Below are 23,781 nucleotides of genomic sequence, written 5' to 3'. Positions count from 1 at the left end.
ACCTCCCAAAGGGCGAATGAACCCTTTTTCGGGGTCAACGGCCAACTAGCACCGTGTATGTTTTTGTATATATATATATATATATATATATATATATATATATATATATATATATAGAATGACCTTGTTTTCCTTTCTTTGTTAAAGATTATTACAGGAGATAATTTGACAGTTTATATCCAGATTAACTCCTATAAATCAAGTAGACTTACTCAAGAGACGATTTGTATATCGATCTGTTTGTTAAATTATTTGTCCGCACATCGAACTCTTTATCTATTTATGGACCGTTTGATACGCCTGTGTACATAGCAATCGATATGATTGCTTATCTATTTATCAATTAATAAATCTACTTTTCTACTGATTTATGTATCGATCATATTGTGTCTATGTACCTATCGATCGATTTCTTTGTTTTCCTGCCATTCTCAAGTTCGATCGGTTTATACATTTGTCAATCGATATATAAATCGATCAGTTTATTCATATAGCTATCTAGCCACCTATTAATCTATGTATTTGGCATCCTCCTCGCGTTTCGAATCTATATATCTAGATCGTTATGGTAATTTATTCGTTTACGTATCTGTGTGTATATATCCGTAACACATATTTATACACACACACACACAGACACAGACACACACACACCCACACAGACACACACACACACACACACACACATATATATTATTTAAATTATCAAGGCTAGTTGTGGGCTTAGCACGTGAAAAAGTGTTTCTCTCTCTCAATCTCTTCTCTCTCTCTCTCTCTCTCTCTCTCTCTCTCTATATATATATATATATATATATATATATATATATATATATATATATATATATATATATGATTCATTTAATCACATTAATTAATATACGAAAGTATTATTTTATGCGTAAACTTTAAGTATTTACTTCAACAGTGCTCAATACACAGGTAGAGCTAGGTAGTAAGCTATAAAAATATATATGGCAATAAAGCTACACAGAATATTCCACGTTTTATCCACGGTTGGATTCGTCAGGCTTATGCCTACGTAAGCCTAACGAATCCAAGCGTGGATGAAATGCGGAATATTCTGTGTAGCTTTATTGCCATACATATTTTTATAATTTACTATATATATATATATATATATATATATATATATATATATATATATATATATATATATATATATAGTAAGTTATAAAAATATGTATATATATATATATATATATATATATATATATATATATTGTACATATGTAAACGTGATCATTCTGCTTTAGAATTATTCGCAAGAAGTCACAGGTGTCAATAATCGATTACCGAACAGTTTTATTTACCTTTCATAACAGTAAAAAATCGCAGAATGCAATGCGGAAGAAAATTAGAAAGGCCATTTTGTTTTGGCTGTTTATCGCCTTCTGAAACTTTAACATTTTGGCCGCGCGACAACCAGATCCTCAAAAAATACACAGGCATGGCAGAAAAGAATAGACACTAAGACAAATATTTTTCCCAAGATTTATATATGTTTATTTATATTTACAGACAAGAATAGTGCTAAAATAACCTAGAGTATCTCATTAAGATTGCATCTAACAACATTTAAGTCATGAACCAAAGGAGTGTCAGATCTGTTTGGATTTCTGCGAGGACGAATCATGGGTCAACATGAAAGTGATCTTAGTCAACGGAAAATAGCAGGAAATCTTTCAATACTCCTTTCTACTATTAATAGAGTGATCGTAGAATTCAAAGAGAGGACAAAGAGTGCATAAAACGCCATCCAGGTCACCCCGAGCCCCTTGAAAGAACCTTGGATCTTGTGAAAAGAAATGTTGAAGAGGACCCTCGGTACAAAGCCTCTGACATTGCAACAGAAGCTAGTAGCAGTTCCAGAACAGCTGTCAGGTATCTTCACAAGCTGGGCTACTATGGTAGAGCTGCGAGAAGGAAACCTCTTCTTCGTCCTGCCTATATCAAGTCCAAAAAAGATTGAGCTTTTGAGATGGTGAAGAGACCTTTTGGATTAATATAATTTTCTTTGAAGACTCACAGTTTATATTATTTCCTGACAGTGGAGGAGTATGAGCATGGATGCTCCCTCAACAAGAGTTTGTCTTAAAAAGACTGCAGCCAATGCTGAAACATGGGGAGGGGGTTCTCGGTAATGGTGTATGGTGCAATTTGGAGTGATGGTCACTCAGATCTGATAGAGTGCGAAGAAATATCAATTCTGCTAAATATTTTTCAATATTACATGAAGGACTCCTACCAATATTCTCAAGTGGTAAAATTAACTAAGTTAACTCCTTATTTATGGAAGACAGATCTCCTTGTCACTCTACTAGGGCGACACAATATTGGTTGAGCTAAAATTGGATTAATAAAGGTCCATGTCCAATTCAGTCCCCGTATATGAACCCAATTGAAAAACTTTGGAGCATATTAGGCAGGAACTTTCACAAAAAGAAAAGGAAACCATTTTCTAAGCCTGGACTTTTAGCATCATTGTGTCAGACATGACAAGAAGTTCTTCAACTGAATGATGTCATACCTAGAAGGGTCCCAGCATTAAAAGCAGCAAACGGGATGTAAAGCAAGTATTAGTTATTAAATTTGTGACCATTTATTTTTTATTGTGCTCTGTAAATTATATGTTTATAAAAATAAACTGTTTCTATGGGCGTCTATTCTTTTCTGTCATGTACGTGTATATAATGATGTTGATGCTGATGGTGATGAAGAAGTAGCTGAAAAAGAAGAAGAAACGAAAGTTTATAACATTTATTTATTTATTTGAACGCTTCAGCTTAAGTAGTACACGCCACAATTGTACACTTAAAAAAATCATTCGTGAATTTTACACCCCCACAGTTACATAGAATCTTACACTACATTTTTTCCGATTGTAGTTTAATTCCTATGTTCCCCATAAGTGTTAAGACGTACAGTACAGATTTACAGATACCAGTGTACCTCTGATTTGTTCATTTTGTTCTTGGAAGCATTTTTCCCGTTATTTTCAAGTATTGTCTGATTGTTGACGCGTACTCGCGTGAAACATGGGAGGGGAGTTACTGTACACAATTGCAGCATAAATACTAGTGATGGATATATTGCAATATTTTATCGATTTCCGATTCCGATTAATCATTCTAACAGTAACAAGTACTCTACGGCACGAGTATAAGGGTATATAGTAATGAAAGGCAACTAAAATGTTGTCTAAAGTAAATCCCGTCATTTATAAGGAAAATTACTAAAAAAATAATTTTTAAAAAATTGAGTAGTTCTACTCGGACAATTGTTTTCATTTCGAGTGTTATCTGTACAATGTTCCGGTCGGTTTAACCTTCGACCTTATTCAGGTGTATAAGTCACCATGCTTACCAAAAGAAAAAAGGAGGGTTAACTCTGTACTCTGAGGTTTCGTATTTTCTCCTTTGCCAAACATGGCGGCATATACAACTGAAGAAGGTCGGAGGTTACATCGATCGAAACGTTGTGCAATTAACATTCAAAATGAAAAAAATTGTCGAATTAATCCAAATGATACAAACAGTCATACCTCATCTCAAAAAATGAAAAAGTGTTAAATAGAGCTAAAATTAATTTTACAAGCTTAAAGCATCTCGGATTTTGGATACACTTGACTTAATTTTAGCATTTTGAATGTATGCCGATTTCCAATAGTTGTGTATATACTATACACATGCATGTTAGAAATATTATATTCTGCATATATATATATATATATATATATATATATATATATATATATATATATGTGGGGGGGTTTGCATTTGCATCTACTCTTTTAGAGGATAAATGATTATATTTATATTCGTCGATTTAGATATTTTTGTATGTACGCAGATAAAGATATTGTATAAACAACTTGTTGAACATGAGTGTGTTCGGTTGTGCTATAGAGGGGTTGTCGTTAGTGTCCCTAATTCTTAGCTAAGCCTCTCGTCTACCAAGTATATCATATAAGCTAAGACCTGCACTGATCTATCTCGTCGATCTACTCGTCGTAATTATTCACTGCCGTTCACTCAGGCTCTTTTCTCGCCATTCTCTGTCCTTCGATCCTCTCGAACGTTTTCCTTCGTCAAACTCACCGTCGTTCCTAATATATTGATTCTCTCGAACGTCGCCCTTACCATTCAGCATCCGCCGCCAAATATATCTACTTTCTACCGAAAATCCGATATATCCATTTTTTTTCTCATATATATATATATATATATATATATATATATATATATATATATATATATATTACTTCGAACAAAACTGAAACTTCTTTTTGAATACTCTATCTAAAACTTAAACCCCTCCTCAACTATTAATTGCTAACTGTGTTAGAAAATGGAGAGAGAGAGAGAGAGAGAGAGAGAGAGAGAGAGGGTGAATTATAGTGTAGACACGTTGACCGGAAGTCAAGATCAGCTGATTTGATTGCGTGTGAGTCATGTGATCAGGTTAGCTGAATCGAGGAGATTTGGTTGCGACTTGGACGAGAGCGGACGGCTTCGCCGTTGTCTCCTCCCCTTCACTGGGGGTGGGGAACGAACGCTGACGTGGTAGAAATAAGACCTAGAAGAAAAAAAAAAAACAACACAGGCCAAATTCACTTTCCACCTTCTGCAAGACATCTGGGAAAGTGAAATAACTATAGAACCAATTTCTTGTCTTGGTGTGAAATAAATCTTCGTCCCCCAAAACATGTATCAAGTCTCCCTCCCAGACGAGAATTTCCAGATTGACCAACAAAATGGCAGAAGGTATGTTCAAATGACATGTCACACACATATTCACACTTAACAGCATATGAACATATGTAATAGAAAGACCACTAGACGAACACACACACAACGACATTAACTCTGATAAGATAATCAAACACACAATCATTTATAAATAGACACGTTTTAATATATCATCTCCATTCCAATTTCAACCAATATACAACAAACGCTCATTTTATGATACGACAACATAACAACTGATCATAGCGTCACTTTGTCTGGCTAACACAATGGATCCATTCCTTTTTATTAACATTTACTTCCTAGCTAATAGTTTCCGGTGGTCTCGTTGTGAGGGAAGAGACTCTATAGCATGACAATGTAACTCTAGGAGTCGTTTCACGATTGAACATTCTTTGGACTAAATAGTTCTTAAGATGGAATGAACAACACTTTAGTTTTAACTGTGTTCGGGTTGAGAAGTAACTTGTCACAGTATGATGACAACTACATGAGGGCTTGCATCAATCGATCTTCGATGACTTTGAAGTCATTTGATTGGGTTGCAAGGCACAATTCGCTCGCATAGATGAACGTGCGCAGGTTACAGAATATTGACATGTCATTTGCGTGGTGGACAGTGTGTGTGTGTGTGTATGGGGGGGGAGGACAAAATTGAAGTTTGTGGAAGGTCGTTCAATTGCGCCACTCACACGATATTTTTTCCTCTCCATCTCTACTTAAAATCGATGATATTTAGAAAATATTCAATAATATGAAATAGAGGGGTATTTTTAACCATTTTGCCAGCTTCCATCAAAAGTGCTCGATATTTAACCGTATTGTAGGTTGCTATAAGATCTATAAAAACCGCATGATCCGATGCGGACTTTAGGAGTGTATCAGACATTATTTGCCTTCTAGTAGTGGCTGATGTAAAGGTTGCCATCATCAATCCATCAATCAATCGAATTTATTAATCATATTTTATTATATTATTATTTTAATTTATTATTAGTTATAAATAATACTAAAGTGCAGCAAAAGGTTGCTAGTCTCTCTCTACTGTATTGTTTTGTTCATGGTAGGTGCTCGACTGAACACCGATCCCTGGTCGCTCTGTTATATATTCACAGCAAAAGCTCGTTTTGCTACAACTACAACCCCCCTCTCTCTCTCTTTCTGTCTCTCTCTCTCCCCTTCTCTTTGTGTACCCCAAACCAAACAGATGCCCCCAAAGGCATTTGATCTGTGGAAAAATACGACGGACTTGTTTCCCAACTGACTACAGCATAGTTGTTTTCAAGTCTAATGTAATCATTTACTTGCTGAGCCGCCCTCTTTGGTGAGAAACTCCCTTTTCAGTTCATCGTTTCCAGTCTTGTCGTGGCGGCGTCCATCGTTCAATTGAAAATAAGTGCAGCAAAATATTACTAGCCTCTCTCTAATGTATTGGTATGTTCATGGGAGGTACTTAGGTTAGTTCCAATCCCTGGTTCACTTGTAAAGCATTCACGGCAAAATGTCACCTTTCTACGCATAGAACAAAAACCTCCTCTCTCTGTCTCTCTCTGTCTCTCTCTGTCTCTGTCTCTCTCTGTCTCTGTCTCTCTCTCTCTGTCTCTATCTGTCTGTCTGTCTCTCTCTTTCTCTCTGTCTGTCTGTCTTCTGTCTCTCTTTTTCTCTCTGTCTGTCTGTCTGTCTGTCTGCCTGTCTCTCTCTTTCTCTCTGTCTGTCTGTCTGTCTGTCTCTCTCTCTCTCTCTCTTTCTCTCTCTCCTTTAGTGTGTGTAACAAACGGAATTCCCATTAAAACATTTTCTTACATAGAACAGTCCATTGGTAGAAAACAATATATTCCACAAGATTACTTCCCAACCGACTACCACATAATCGTCTTCAAGTCAAGTGTAAGCAAATACTTGTTTATCTGTCCGCTTGAGTAATCTTCTACCAATTTCACACATTGTTTCCATTTTGTCCGTGGTGGCGTCCATCGTTCAACTGAAAATTCAGTTTAGCCTTATCCGTGAGTGGTTATCATTAAAAAAATAAAAGTCATGTAAAATAGCAGTTAGAATATATTGCATATATATATATATATATATATATATATATATATATATATATATATATATATATATATATATATATATATATATATATATATATACTGTTTGAATACGACGATTTGATCCTTTGAAAGTGAGGACTGGTATCACCTGATGAGGTCTTTAATTATTCATAACTAATTGACCGGAACATTGTCATAATTGTGTAGCGATATTAAAAAAAAACATTGTCATAATTGTGTAGCGTTATTTAAATAAAAAATAAAAAGTATCTCTTGCTCTATTTATTATTGAGCACCTTTTTTATCAACCTCGTTAAATTCATTCAACTGGGAAAAGCATAACCCAGACTTACTTATGTACGTATACAAACATCAGAATGGTTCAAACACATTTTACCAGTCGTGCACATGCGCATCTCTTAACACCTTCTCTATATGATTGACACGCTCAGCTACGCATCAATATCCATACTCCTATGATTGTTTTTGTATTGATATTCGTATTAAAAACCCTCTTTTTTTTATTTATTTAAAAAGAAAATACAACTTTGTTATATGTGGGTCGTGGAATTCCATTCATCTGCAAAAGATCTAGCTAATTTGCATATTCTTTTAAACATTCATTTTAAATTATTCCCTAGTACTTTTCCGGTTTTCTTATGGGGTGTGTGATCATCTTTAGTTAACTATTACTTGTAATTATAGTCATGCAAATATTCTACATGATTTATACTTGCGTATTATTTTCGTAAAAAGGTTATAGTAAACACAAACCTCTTTCTATATATATTTATGTATGCGCATATATATTTGTTTTAAAAAAAATTCCTACACAACTCTTCTGTCAGTTTTTGGTCTACAGACATGAAACTTAATATAAAGGGTATTCGAACCCATGCAAAACTTTATATTTGTGTTTTAACCGGGGAGATTCGGTGCAAAAGTGTGGAAAATATAAAAAAGAAATGGAATTTGTTAGGTGAAGGTCGGACGACAGCGTTACATATGCATGCGTAACGTAATAGCTGCTGATTTATGGTTTAATTTTTAGCCTTGCAGCAAATATGTCTTCATAGTTCAGGCATTAACGTCAAAGGAAAAAGTAAATAGTAAGCTAAGAATAAGTGCGTTTTAAAAACATTTTTAGATATAGTGTCAATCTGGCCTAATGGTTATCGTAGTTAACTCACTATCTTTAGGTTTTGGTCTCGATCTAAGCATGAGTATCAGTTTTTTACCTACAAGAAGTAAACTGTTCAGAAAAAAAAACATAACACTCGTATGCATATGTCTCACTTTCTTTCCGTTCTTTTTTTTTTACTTTTTTTTAAAAAGGAATTTAACGTTATGTTTAATACATACGGTATTTATGTTTATAAGAAATAAGAAATCTACATTAATTAAAATATAATATTTATTCGTATTTTACTACCGGGCAACGCCTAGTGGCTTGCTAGTATATATATATATATATATATATATATATGTATATATATTGATGTATTGATTGTATAATATATATATATATATATATATATATATTGAGTGTCTAATATATATACATAAACATATGTATTGATATTGATATATTGATTGTATACTATATCTATACTAGTATATATATATATATATATATATATATATATATATATATATATATATATATATATATATATATATATATAATTATCCCTCCCTCTGAGCTGATTTAATCAATAGAAATAGCTTATAGCAACCGTGACGTCTATGAACAAACATTCAAACGAAATAACAATCACTTCTAAAGGTTCGTCAATTACATTCACTTCAAGACACGGTCTATGAATAATCATGGTCCGTGTTTCTTAAAATCTTTCAAGTCATTGGCCGATTTCACATCAAATCTTACCAAAAAAAAAACAACAACAAAAAAACTAAATAGAAAACTGATATTTTAGCTGTTTCTCTGTTGCTGCGACTTCAATCTTTGGGTTTTCTTTGTAAGACATTCACAGCAAGAACTCGCCTTTACTATCATATCGATGAAAAAAGAAAGCTCCCTTTCTCTTTCTTTATCTCTATCTTCAGGCAGAATTTTTTTTTTATAAACAAAGCTTTTTTGCAAGAATTTCTCACCTGCAGAACACATTGCTACAGGACTGCTTGCCTGCTTGGCTGTTTTCACGTTTTTAACAGACATTTGTTAAAAATCTCTTTATGTAATCAGTTCGTACCATTGATTAGTGCCAGTGCTTCAATTTTTTACCTCATCTTTCAGTTGACAAGAACTCCAGTCTCATTAACCCTTATCCTCGAGTGATTCTTGGTCTTGATAAGCACTAAAGCACAAAAGGCCTTAATTTTGTAAGAGGGGTCTGAGCATACCTGATAGGACGACAAGTGCGACTTTAAAGGAAGGCCGACCCATTACTAAACACTTTGATATTTCGTCTACTCCACTTCCACGAGGAAGACACAAATAAATAAATAAATAAATGGAATAAAATAAATGAATAAAACGATTGTGATAATCTCCTCAGAAAGAACTGCACCCTAAGACAAGTCGAAGCAAGTAAAATTCGAGTGGACCGGCGATTACGAAAAAAAAAAAAAGAAAGAAAGTTGCCTATCTATGTAAGGAGCGAGCCACCGACAAACATACCTGTTTGTCACACGGATATGTTTTCATTCATGCAGGTGGCCTCCGCTTTGGCTGGTGAGTATACCTGTCTGCCTTTTTTATTAATCGATCTGTTATGTATTAATGATTAGCATTTCTAGTTCTCTCCCCTTACTCAATATGCGAACAATGCGCTTTTTTTTCGCCTGTCATACAATGTGTCTTGAGGAGTTGTACCTAGCGGAGAAACAGGTAAACCACAGTAACACTGCTTAACAACGGATTCATAATGCTACGGACAAAAAATTGAACGTAATGGTTCGATTTTATTACTCGTGCCTTTAACTAGTACGCCTTTGTGGACCTCCCCAACAGTGGAATCAGGCAAATATATTTGTTCTATTATTATTATTATTATTATTATTATTTACTCGCTATGAGTAGTCGCACAAGGCACTATCAAAGATTTCTCTTTGAACAATCTGTGGTGTTCTCTGGAATCTGAGTGACAACAAGTCTCTCCAGATGACCAGCACTCTCTACCTTTTTCGATAACTTTTGCAGATGAATTTTCGTTAACACACAGCAAATATGAGTTTATTAGCGTTTTTATGAGTATACAGTCCATTGTATTTTAAATATAGAACTATATAAATATAGACCCAAATGAGATAAGTACTGACCAATACTCAGAAAGTAAATATTGTGCTACATAGTTCAATACAAATAATAAAATCACATTGTACGAGACAATTTTTAATCTGCTCCTTCCGTCCAGTATTTCTTGACAGAAAATGCTCTTCTTTGTTTTGTTTTGTTTTTTTGCCCTGCTTATTTCGAATGTTCCCTTTTTTACGTAATGCTTCGTTGACTTCTATTTTGGTGAAGAACGTTGAAATTACTACATTCCTTTCTCACGCCATTACAAAAATGATCATATATAATTATAATGCTAAGGATAAATTAAAGGGAGATCACTGTTATATTTTTGTCCAGGGTTGCCAGATTGACCTTTTTAAAACCAAATTTCACGAATTTGGCCTTTTAAAAGCAGTTTTTTTTTTTTTTTTTCAAAAATGTATTTGGAATTTTGCAAAACGTAACGTACGGATTAAGAAAGGAACACGCAGAATATGATATAGATTATTGCTATTATTAATATAGTAGTAGTAGTAGTAGTAGTAGTAGTAGTAGATTATACCCGTTCTTTGATCGATGTTGGCATAATACCTGGGTATGTCAACTTCCATCTTTACCTAGCATTACAGCTAGTCCGAAAAAAAATAAATGTGCTGAATTTCGTAGAAAGATATGCTAGCTAATATTTGCATGAGAAAGTAAGGAACAATGATGAAATTAATTTATGTGCTGTATTTATTTAGCAAAAAACAAAAAACAAAAAAACAAACAAAAAACAAACATTAATAATTATATTTTTAAACAACACGGATTCGGTTTTAATTAATGCCGAATACCTTTAATGTTAGATTAGCAAAAACTCATTTAGTTAAAAAAATATTTATGTATCTTAAATGTTATGTTAATTTCATTAAATTTATAAAAAAAACTCTTTTAAAAAAAGATTTTACGATGTCAGCATCCGAGTTTGAATCTCACCGAAGTCAAAACTTCAGTGAGATTCAAACTCGGATGCTGACATCTACTCTTAGTAATGTATATTTGACCGATTCCTTTTTGTTTTCAACCAGTCAATGTTTCTAGGTGCGGACTAACAGAAAACTCCCAGCAACTTTTTCATTGTGTACATATTTTAAGGTACTTGTGCAGTTTACAGACCGTGCTGAAATAATAACTTTATTATTTAGAAAGCCATTCTTAACATAAAGATGATAGCTTTTTAACTATTCTGTGCTTTCCCCTTACATTTTATTAAATAACTGATACCGTAAATATTGAATTTAACTTAAAAATCGTATCTAAAAAAAAAAAGAAAAAAGCACGGTTCGTAAATTGCAGAAGCATCGATTTTTATTATTATTCTATGTTTCTTCTGATAACCGTTACAAGTCATTAAGCATTATTGCAACAGCTGTTTACCATTCAATGCTAGCTGATGAAGATTGTTGTTTATTTATTTATTTTTTTAAAAAATAGAATTCGAGTAATGATTACTTTCTCCAGGATTCTAATACACTCGTCATCCATCAATCTGTCTGTCTGTCTGTCTGTCTGTCTGTCTGTCTGTCTCTCTCTCTCTCTCTCTCTCTCTCTTTATGACCATTTACTGTAGTAACAACTATCGGTACTTACGTCATCAAGGGCGAGTTTTGCAGAACACTCTCCGGACTGGCAAACGGTAATGATTTTTTTCCGAACGGACTGAATGTATAAAGTGGTTTCTTTTTCTATAAGAAACGTCATGAAAAATGATGTTGGGTCAAGCTTATAGTGATAACTGTTATCTGGAAGTGATTTTAAGTAAGAAAATTTAGTTTGTGTACGGTTTTTCAATACAAACTTGTTTACAAACGTTTGTTTTCGCGCGTGTTTTCAGATTGTTTTTTTTATTATTATTTATTTTTTTACGCAAACTGTCATGTTTGATCTTTGCTAAGATCTTATTTTAGTCTCTATTTTTCAACCATGTTTTAATCTGTATGCACAGATGAGGTTAAATTTGTATTTTTCTTATCCCCAATCCTAACTTTAACCCTAAAGCATCCTAAGTAATCCTAACCTTAACCCTAATCTTAACTATAAAGCATCATAACCAACTCTAATCCGAAAGTTTATGGAAAGGAAGTAAAGCAGCCGGGCAAAAAAACAAAACAAAACAACAACAAAAACAAAATATGCAAACCAATAGTTTCTAACACAGTTTGGTTAAAGGAAATTAGTTAAAATAAAAGAGTACTAGCAGAAATATTTAAAAAAAGAAGGAATAAAAACAAAGTATACCCAAAATTATACGCAAAAAATATTTTCTAATTGAATTAAATGTTGTTTAGTATGCACAAAATTAAAAATAAACTATTAGACCAATTACAGTTGGAAATTGATCATTATATTTATAAAACGTCGTCTGATAATAAAAGTAAGCGCTTATATTTGTATATTTTAATCAGCTTCAAAAACTATGAAGATGAGTCCGCAAATAAATAAATATACAAATTACTCATCTCAAAGGATTCCAATAATAAAATAAAAACAAATATTTTTTTTAGAAAAAAAGGTATGTGCGTAAACAATAATAATACCTAGTCACGTGATACAGATGTTGCGGCTTATAGGATTCTTTGAGGGCGTGCAAATGACGTAACCACAAAAAATAGTTTTAATATATATATATATATATACGGACGTTAGTTAGAAGGGTTGCAAGTCGGCCGAGGAGGGCAATCGAGAAAGTCCATCGAAGAAGCCAGGGAGAAGACACCGTGGAAGCCAGTGAAGTCACGGACCCGTGGCGCAGTGCTTAGAGTACTTGAAAAATCAGTTGTGAAAGTGCTATTCTCCCGAAGGTTGAAGGCTGTGGGCGACTGAAAAATAAAACTGCGAATTACTTAGGGCCTCGATCCAGTCATAGCTGACGGAACAAGAGCATGCTACCCCACCCGTGAAATAAATAAAGAGTGCCGTTCGAAATTCCGTCCAAATTCCCGAGTTCGACAGAAACATTCCCAAGTTCGACAAAATAGACCTAAAGAAAGTAGGAGGTTACATCAGCCGAAACGTTGTGAAAGTCACGCTCAAGATGAGAACAGCAATCCGATGAACCCAAATAATACGAATAACGAATCCTCATCTAAAAACATCAGAAACGTTGCTTTTCAGTGCTCGTAGGAATCAATTCGAGATTAATTTACCACAATTCTGTCAAGAAGATTGTCCTTATTTATCTCCGATGTAGAAATAACAGTATTTGTTTGATTGGCATATGACTGGGGTTCATCCTGGGCCCAACTCTCTTCCAAATCTACATCAATGATCTTTCAAAATCACATCCTTACATCATTCGTAGACATTTATGCTGACGACACCACCATTTATGGTAGCACATCAAAGACCGTAAACGACTGAGGTCTCTCTGATTCTCGCTCCTCTGATCTTGAGCGCGTAGTACCATGGAGAAAGACGTAGCTGGTTACTTTTAATGCATCAAAAACCAAGCTTCTGTCCCTCCACCATCAACGCTCTGATGCCCATCTAGTATCAATTGAAATGAATGTCTCTCCTCTTGGGGAGGCTTTATGTTTTGATAAGCTTCCAGGCCTGACCTTTACTCCCGATCTGAAATGGAACACGCATATCAAATTCGTTGCCAAGGCCGCTGGGAAAATGGTAGGATCCTTCTACCGTTCAAGTAGATATCTCACTCTTGATGCAATCTATCATTTTATAAATGCCAGGCACGGCCAATGATGGAGTACTGTTGCCACATCTGGGCTGGAGCTGTTAGAAGCTGCTTATTCTGCCTTGACAGTGTTCAAAACAGACTTCGTAGCGTAGTGGGGGATGCTCTTTTCTCTTCCCTGCAACCTCTTTCAGAAGAGACGTTGCGAGCCTGTCTCTACTTTATCGGTATTTCTATGGCAGGTGCTCGTCTCTGAGCTTCAATCTATGCCCCCCTCCCTCGACAAACTTTCACGAAAAACACTCGTCTAGCCAGAACCACCACCAATAGTTTTCCACACTCTTTATCTATGCCTAGACCTAAACGTAGATTTCATGAGCAGAGCTTCTTTCTTAGAACTGCACGCCTGTAGAACTCTCTTCCTTTGACCTGATTCAAGTCCAATGTAAACAAGTTCTTGATGAACCGTACCCCTATATAATCCAACTTACAAAAATCCCAATACCTATGTTAAAAACGCTATAATCGCATTAACTAATGTATACCCATTAACCTTTATCCTCGAGTGGCTTCCGGGCATTGGTAAGTGGTGATTCCTTCGTAAAAAAAAAAAATTCTGAATATACATACACATAATCACGAACTTACGTCGTCGATTTTTCGAATACCTTGTATATGTACCCAAGTAGTCTCAGTTCGCGTGTTTTTGTCTTATTTTGTTCTGTTGATAATTCTTGTAGTGCATACGAAATGTCGGTTTTCTAAATATGTACGACAAATATTAATGTACGATCAATGTACGACTAATTGTCACTGCTGCTGATTAAAACAATTTCGACGCAGCATAAAATACCGTAAAACAATCTTGTCATAAACAATAAAACGAATTTTACTCAGAAGTTTCGAGAGGTTATTTTTTGGCAAATATCTTTTAAAGTCCATACTTAAAAAGATATTTACAAAGTAAAACTCCCGATTTTTATTTCCTCTTACACGAGCGATCTACTGAGTCCGTTAGTGCAAAAAAAAAAAATGTTGTTATTAAAATAATCAATGAAACGCCTTTACTCACAGTCACGATTATTTTTTGGCAAATCCTTAATGGCTGAGATTTTTTTTTTCAACCCAGTGTAACACTTATTTTGTTTGTTTTATCTTTGAAAAAAAAAAAAAACCCAACTTAATTTCTTTATTATTGAAATAAAAACAAAACGAATTTAGTCACAGTCACAACTTTCAGCCGAGAGGGTTATTTTTTATTTTCTTTCTTTCTTTTTTTCTTTTTTTTTTTTTTGCGAAATTTTACAAGTGACCCTTTTCTTAACAATTTTAATTTTGTAACACAATAACAATGTAACACCAGAAAATCTTTGTAAAAAGTAGAAGAAATCCTTAAAGCAAGGTTTTCATCCCGTGTGCCTTTTTGGGGGGAATTAGTATTCCTCACATTAAACATATTAGTGTCTAACTGCCCTTGTGAGGAGGCAAGTAAATAACTATTATTTAAAAAAATATATTTTCTGTTGTTTTTCTTTTCTTTTTTTAATATTATATAAAGTGCCTTTTATGATGATGCGACTTTGATTCATTTCTCCAAAAAAAGCAAAGAAAATAAAAAGAAGACATTTTTTTTAATGTTTTCGCAAACATTATTTAACGTTATTATTATCGACTATTGGTTGTTTTTTTTTATTTATTTATTTATTCCGGACTGTTATCCTCATCTTTCTTAGCTGTTGTTTCAGGACGTTTCGCCCAACTATTCCTCTAGCCTTCATCAGGTGGTAACCGCGATGGGATAGGAACTCCGAACCGCCTAATTGCATTCTCAGCAAATACTGCCACCCATAGTTGTTGTCGTTTCACCACTTCGGAGCCCGTGGCGCAGTAGATAGAGACGTTGGTTCCAGGTCAGAATTGTCTGAAGATAGCGGTTTCAATCCTACTTACAAGCCGGCCAGAGACTTACTTGGCCAAAAACTATGGAAAGCAGTAATTGCTGAGAATGTAGTTAGGAGATTCGGAGTTCCCATCCTGTCGCGGGGCGCTTACTGCCCGTTTTTCAAGAGTACTCATCCGTTAAAAACGGGAAAAAGTTATAGACCTTTGATTAGAATGATTGATTTATGCCAAATCGATGGTCGAATATAGTTAAATTATTTTCCATTAATCCTTAACTGTGCATCGAACGGATACCATAATAGTTAGTTCTCGTCACCTTATCATAATAAAGGTCCATACAAACTTTAAGCCAGATTGATCCAGTTTTTTTTTTTCAGAAAAAATGGAACGGAGAGACAGACAGACAGACAGACTAAGATAAATATAATATAGATTTTGCGTCTAACGTAGTCGCTGCGTCATGCAGATAAATAATTCTGTTATATCTCGCGGCTGTCCTCCCAGGCATTACTCTTTTATTGAAAGGTTTATTACTTTTCATTTCCTTCTTTGGGGGAGGGGTCGGCTCATTGCCCGAGATAACTTTATCCGTAAGATAATACCGACAGGATACACCAGACAACTTTTTGCAATCGAACCAAAGTGGCCTGTTTTGAGGATAGTCCACTATAAATTGACCTCGTGTCTAAGCTTGTTAGGTCTATTCATATTTCCTGTCGGCTGCGGCTCTATCATTCGTCGGATATTGCCGGGGAAACTATATAAGCAGTTGGTTCTCATCAAGAGTTGGATTTTTCCACGTATAAAAAAATTAGGGCAGATTTACACAGACAAAACACCCTCTGCTTTGAAAGTGGCACGAACTAAATGGTAATGTACCAAATTATATAGTGTCTACCTTTGACCTCATAGGGAGGCGAGTGAATAGGGTTTACCTCAAACAATTTTGATTGTTTGTGTAGGTTGGTGATCTTTTAAATCAATTATTCAGTAGAGAAATGATTACATGTAAAAATAGAATTTATCAAATTATCGAGTTTTATCGTATGTTTTAATGTAGAAGGGTTGTATGACCAATTCAGTATGACAAAGTGACTTATCTCCCATGACTTAAATTAGGTTAAATTAAGAGGCCGCCATTTTTAAACAAACAAAAAAATCTCAGAACGTAATTGTGGCTAAGTTTTTGTTAAAAATACATCTAACACATCTTCTACTGCATGGTTTTTCGTAATTTTTGGAATTTATACGAATTTCGACACGACACATGCAAGCGTAATAATGCTTTCACCCAAACCGCGTTTGTTTAAACGATCATAAATCTACACAAGCAACCTCTTCTGCATCAGATTACGAGCGCATGCAATCAGATAGCGGTGCCATTGTTGTTAGTATTGATAGGATCGGGTTAAGTGCCTACTTGTGGCTCGTCTGCACGTGCCTGCACGTGTGTTGCCGCGATTTACTTGACTTTTCCTCTGCCCCCTCCTTCGCCGCCTCCGCATCTCCCTCTTTTTTTTTCCTTTATACCAATTTCCTTCCTTGTTCAAGCATCATCATTGTCCTTCGAAGCCGAATGCTATGTTGTCATTTGTGGCAACTTGGCTTTCCGCACGTGTTCAACAGAGACTGCACGAAACGTGAGCGTTCATAAAGAATCAGAAATGCGACAATCCTTGGCTTCAACTTATATTTAACAGTGTTCTTTTTTTTCTTCTTCTTCTTTACAGCATCTTTAGTTGTTGGTTTGGCAATCACTTAGACTGACGTCAGACAAAATAAGGCGAAAAATTGAATCGCTCGTAAAATGATTTTGTGTGTTTTTTTTTGTTTTTGTTTTTTAAAATATGATTAAATAAGAAATGGTGTGGGGTTAAATATCAATGTATTATTGCGTGGTAATAGGGGGAAGAACAACGTTTTAATACTTTTTTCTCAAAAATATAAAATTAGGGCATGGCGCACACGAAAACCTGGATCGGAAACCGTAAGAACTTTAACGAAGTAATGTCTTGTACTGAATTATAAAAATATTAGACTTTTTAGCCCGTTAAAAATAGGCAAAAGTTAGCTAAGAATGGGCACTTTATGCCAAACTTCTTGAGTAAATGTGATATTGTGGTGACTAATCCCTATTAATCCCTAACGCGGCATCGAACGAATATCATAATACTTAATTCGTTGCACCGTATTATAACAAATGTCAATACAAAAATTCTAGCAAGATCTGTCAAGTAGTTTCTAAGAAAAAGTTGAACGGAAAAACGGACAAACAGATAGACTAAGAGAAATAATATATAGAATTTACAAAACTTCGTTTCGTCTCAATTTAACTCTTCCTAGCAGTACTTCCGATCTGTTAAACCGTGATCTACGTAAAGATGGCCCTTGCATTAAAGTCACGTAACCCGCTGATGTCACGAAATAAAGTTTGAAGACACGATCGGAATCTTTCCATTGAACTGATCTGTAGAGGGAAATTGCTAAAATCGTCCAATTAAAATAGCGAATTCCTTGCCGGGGAAATACAGTAAAAGTAAGAAATATTTATATCTTTATGGTTTATTTATTTATCATTAAAATTTGAAATTTTAAAAAGCTAAAACGATATGTGGCTTTTTAAGAAATATTTATTTACCTTTTAAGGTAAATAAACATTTATTCTTCAAATAAATCTTTAAATGAGCTTTTTTAGTTATTATGGTGAATTATTATTTTTTTATTATTATTTATTTGGATTCATCGGACTACTGTTCAGATCTTGAATGCGATTGTCACAACGTTTCGGTCGATGTAAACTGTGACCTTCTTCAGGTGTATCTTGTCGAACTCGGGAATGTTTCTGTCAAACTTGGGTAGTCGGATGGTCCACAAGGGTCCGTGGCGCAGTGGTAAGAGTACTTGGAAAAATCAGTTGTAAAGGGATATTCTCTTGAAGGTTGGAGGTTCAATTTTCAGTATGGGTTGACCAAAAATACAATTGCGGATTACTTAGGACCTCTACCCAGTCATGGATGACGAAACAAGAACATGCTATTCCCGTGAAATAAATAGAGATTCGTTTGAAATTCCGTCCAAATTCCCGAGTTTTACATGATACACCTGTATAAGGTCGGAGGTTACATCGACGGAAACGTTGTGAAAATGACACTCAAGATGAGATCAGTAGTCCGATGAATCACAAAATTCGAATAACCAATCCCCATCTAAAAAATTCAAAAAACCTATTTTTTCTTTAGACTGTATTAATTTTTAACGCTTCATGGTAATATATGTAAACCATGTTTTTAGTGAAAAGAACTGAAATGCGTAATGAAATCTATGCCATCAAAATAAATTAACTGTCTTAATAAACAAATACGTGCTAACTATAAAAAAATAGCTCATGTTCATAAAGATGGAGACTATGTTTTTAAACAGTTTTCATTTAGCTGTTTCACATGTCATTTTTTATGGTTTGTTTTCCTTATTTCGGTACTTATGCAGTGAAGTGACCGTACTGAAATAATAATTTAGACACCTATTCTTAACATGAGGAGGGGAGTGTTTTGTAACTATTCTGTATGTCATCTAAAAATTTAATAAACAAAAGATATCGTAAAACTTGAATTTAAGAAAAAAAAATACTACAGGGTGAACCGATAAAATTGTCGCCCTAGAAAATGCGACATGGTTCTATTTTCGTTTGATGAAAACCGGTTTATTTTTCTGTTGCAGACCATCTACTAGTTTAACAGTTATGTAAAAATCCCCAAAGCGATACGACCTTTCTATCATGTCTGAAAATGGCACAATGTTCAACGAGTGAGATCGGAGATGCGCCACTGTAAAACTCATGCTCTCTACCAATCCAAGTTATGACAAGAGGACCAGCACGCACAAAATACAACTAAAGGGCACAGTGCAACGAAGTTTCCGGCCATGGTTATTGCCTTGAATGTGGTTTCAACTGAGGGCCACATCATGCCACCTCACATCTTCGAAGTCGGCTTGAAAGCCAACACCAACGTGTACCTGGATGCGCTGAAGAGTGTGGTGATCTCCTGGTGCAATCTGATGGTCGCTGGCAGATCTTGGGTGTGACAGCAGGACTCGACACCAGCGCACAAGTCCAATGAGACCCAGGCTTGGCTTCAGAAGGAGTGCTACAACTTTGTACTTTTCTCTCACTGGCCCCAATCAGCTTTCTAGTATGATACTAGAAAGCTGATTGGCTAACTAAAATCCTCAACATATATAAAAAACGAAAAACAACCACAGAATTCGCGCATAAGCCTGATGAATCCTATAGTGGATGAAACGCCGAATATTCAGTGTAGCTTAATCGCCATATATATTTTATAAATTACTCTCTCTCTCTCTCTCTCTCTCTCTCTCTCTATATATATATATATATATATATATATATATATATATATATATATATATATATATATATATATATACATTTCTAGTCAGAATTCTTTCTAGAAAGACATCAGGGATTACACGAGGGACCACATGAAGGTTGCCAACATCCTAAATAAAAGTGATTTTTGTAGAACGAACTAGATTCGAACTTGTGACACCCAGGTCGTGAGTCCGAGCCGTTAATCACTAGATCACCGTAGACGCCATAGGTATTATCACAGCTGATATGAAGGCACGTCTGTGTGTGTATATATGTATTTGCATGCGATTCTAGGATATATTTAAAGTCACATTAAATAAGTGCTACGGTCAACATTTGATATCTGTCTGAACTTGTAAATCATTAATATGTTCATGTCGTGTTGAACTCGGTAATTGTCATGAATTAGCGAGTTATTCTAAACGACCTCATCGTACAACTTCTTTGAACCAAGGTGAATTCGTGAGGTATTTATTATCTTTTTATGAGTGATAGGAGTTTGTCAACATACTGATGATAGAAGTCACCACGGACAAATTATATACATTCTTATTTAATTACATTGATTAGAAAAGGTAAAAAGAAATTCCAGTTGCGATCTATAGAATCGGTTATTGCTGTTGTATGCTGTTATGACGTGACCGTTTACCGGAAGGAATAACTTGGTTAGTCTGAATTATGGGGACATTTATGGAATTCCTTGTACCTCCTGGGCACAGTAACAGGCTCCCTGAGTGTTAAACACGATAAAATGATAGGCACATCCCTTTTAGATCAAGGGGTTGATATACATCTGCCGGCAAATTTTTTCTTCGAATTTTTGGTGTCATTAATTCTCTTGTAGGAATTAATTACTTGGGTATGACTTTGCTGTTGGAATTGAACGCTATATGGAAAAAGTGAACAGCGCTTTTTTTTTTTCAATATAAAAATATAATTATTTTATTTTAACTTTTTAAGAAGAATTTTAAGAACTCCAGACTTGGATGAGCTGGGGACCGACGACTACGAACCGCATCAAAAATCAGACTTCTTGTGATGATGAGAACCAGAGAGAAAGAGACAAGGCAGATGGAAAGAAAGTGATAGTGAAAGGGAGGAGGAAAGAGTAATATATATATATATATATATATATATATATATATATATATATATATATATACATGCACATATGTATTAAGCACAAAGTTGTGAACTTGGACATTTTAAAGAAAACTCGCACCTGCAAATCTCTCAACTTACCTTGTTACCTAGGCTTGAGGGAAAAACTGTTTATTACCAGATTCAAGGATAGAAACAAGCTCCTAAATAAAAAATGAAACGTCAGTTAACTGCGAACACTACAAATCTCAACGTTTTAGCCTTTTTAATGCCCTCTCATGAATTATTTTTATTACTATGAACTATCTAGAGGAGCAAACTGTGTTTTTTACATGCAAAAAGCAGAGTTGACTTTGTTGCATACCCGGCTTGTTCTTTTATAAGCCACTTATAACCTTCTGCCCATAACCTAATTTATTCTCATTTATAATTATATAATAGTTTGCAAATTAACCTCTGAGACACTCTATCCTACATGCTTTCTTCGATCTCTTACTCTTTAAATTTTGTATTTTTTCTGAAGTATTAACTTTCCATACTATTTGTAGTTACTCCCCATAACTTTATTATCCTTAAAATCCAATGATTTCCTAACTATTAATTTCTACTATAGTTTTTATCTGCTTATTACACTAATTTTTTAACTATCATCTTAATTTGCTATCCTTTTTTATAAATTCTGGTATTTTCATTTTTAATTCTACTCTTATTGGAACACAATTGTATTTTATATTATTTAAAATCTATATTTCATATTTAACTCCAAGTGAGTCAAGTACAATAATCATTAGACCAGATTGCCACGATCTTTAAAAAGTGTTTTCAAACCTCGTGAAATAGTTTACAAACAGATAAAAATCCGATGACGCCTACCCCCCAAATACCAATTTTTCCATTTTGACCCTTTAACAGCCCCTTTTCCGGATGAAAACCGATTAAAACGTTTTCCACGTGTCTGAATACCCCACACACCAAATTTCATTTCTGTAGGAAAAAAAAAAAGTTCGTTAAGTATATAGGTTGAGAACACACACACACACACACACATTCCCCTTTTTATAGATATATAGATTGCCAGATGTTGGAAACCGTTGAAATCGATTCAGAAATTCGGATTAGGGCTACAAATATATGGGGCTTTCAGCCAGATAGCAGCTCATTAATACTTACTTCTCCAAACAGTAATTTATTGCTGAGTATTAAATTCTAAGCAAAAGACTATTCATGTCTACTGTATTTAGAACTCACAAGTGACGCGTAGTGAGAGTACATCGTTCATCGCTGCGGCCATTATACTAATAGGTTGACTGACGTTGCTTCGGAAAGATGTCGTTGAAAGGCTTCAAAACATGGGAATTGGTAGAAAAAAGATTTCAAAATCCAAATGGTTGAATAAAAGCCGCCATTTTGTACCAAAATCAAAGTGACGTTTATTTTTCTATAGGATACTAACGGGGTTATCCGGTTGCCTGTGGTCATGTGGAGCAATGGATAAAGGTGTTAAGTTATAATTGATTCTAAGTGACAGTCTTCTAGAGGTTGGATTTTCAATCATCATTACAGACGATAATAAGAATATAATTAAAAATGTATTTAAGACATCTTGTTGTATCACCGAGTGGAAAGCAACACACAAGTATAAAATATAGAATAGATTTATTTCCGTTAGGTACAATAATAGAAGTCTGAATCTTTTCTTCATCGTCGATGTTTCACTAGTGGTTGCTATGCAAATAAAATTCATTTTAATGCAGGGAGAACACAAGGAGACGTTTGCCGAGAGTTTCTTAAAAGTTTTATTTTTGGAGAGGATTGGCTCTGGAGGGATAGTCTAACGTTCTCTTAGCTAATTAATTATGAATCAACTTCTTAACTTAATTGAAATAGTGACATGTTGACATAACATTTCGCACTTTTCGATTATTAAAGTTTTCTACATTATGGTCAACCGCCTCGCGCAACTATTGGCGGTATCTGCTGTACAGCTTTCACAGACAGATTTAAAAACCTTTGTTTCTCTCGGCTCGAAAAACGTGACGTGATTCGTCATCGCGAATCGTCTATGTGTTTTGTCTTATTGATCTGATCTATCGGGGAGTATCTATCTATCTATCTATCTATCTATCTATCTATCTATCTGTCTATCTATCTATCTATCTATCTATCTGGGAGTACCTAGAAGAGTAGACTTTGGATTTTTCAGTACTCTGAATAATTAAATTTATTTTTTTATTCTAATCCGGTCATGTGATCTGGTTTGTGGGTTTCGTTGTAAAAAGTGGTCCCGAGTATATTTACCTTCCACTTTCTCGTGATTTCGAGTATTCTCCGCCTCTTCTAATATGATTGTTGCAAATGGTTCTGTGTTATCGCAACGGTCACTTTTTTAAAATTGATTTCTCGTTGGCAACGATCATTGATCTTCACTGAAGTTTGGGTGGCAATAAACCTCGCCCTCCCAGGCCCCAATATTCTCCGCATTCGTCCAGTGGAGATTTGGTTAGTGTTCCCCTTCCTTGGTCTTCCCTTCCTTGACCAATCTCAACTATTTCGTGTGATATCAGCTAATACTACTGCCATCATATTTTAAGTAGGGGGACAGTTTATGACATTTTTTGCGGTTACGGTTTACTTGGGCTCATGTAATGATAATT

The 23,781-nt window shown here is 34.7% G+C and overlaps 1 protein-coding gene across 6 annotated transcripts in view; it reads left to right on the top strand.

The window, feature by feature from the left end:
- Positions 1–9,355: 9,355 nt before the first annotated feature.
- LOC145286160 (uncharacterized) overlaps positions 9,356–23,781 on the top strand; it is a 205,414-nt gene continuing 190,988 nt past the window's right edge. For 2 of the 6 annotated variants that reach the window (XM_080134938.1, XM_080134937.1), the window contains exon 1: positions 9,397–9,515. Coding sequence is in view for 2 of the 6 variants with exons in the window: in XM_080134939.1 (XP_079991065.1) it covers positions 9,479–9,515 (37 nt within the window). In the remaining 4 variants the exon portion in view is untranslated. Of the gene's footprint in view, positions 9,516–9,627; positions 9,804–23,781 lie in introns of those variants that run through there. The other 4 variants (XM_080134939.1, XM_080134932.1, XM_080134936.1 and 1 more) reach the window with 4 other exon arrangements.

The sequence above is a fragment of the Euprymna scolopes genome, chromosome 10 (assembly GCF_053919585.1).
Source record: "Euprymna scolopes isolate OS-2025 chromosome 10, ASM5391958v1, whole genome shotgun sequence".
Lineage (NCBI taxonomy): Eukaryota > Metazoa > Mollusca > Cephalopoda > Sepiida > Sepiolidae > Euprymna > Euprymna scolopes.
The sequence above is the reverse complement of the archived record's forward strand: the minus strand, read 5'-3'. Positions and strand labels throughout refer to the sequence as shown.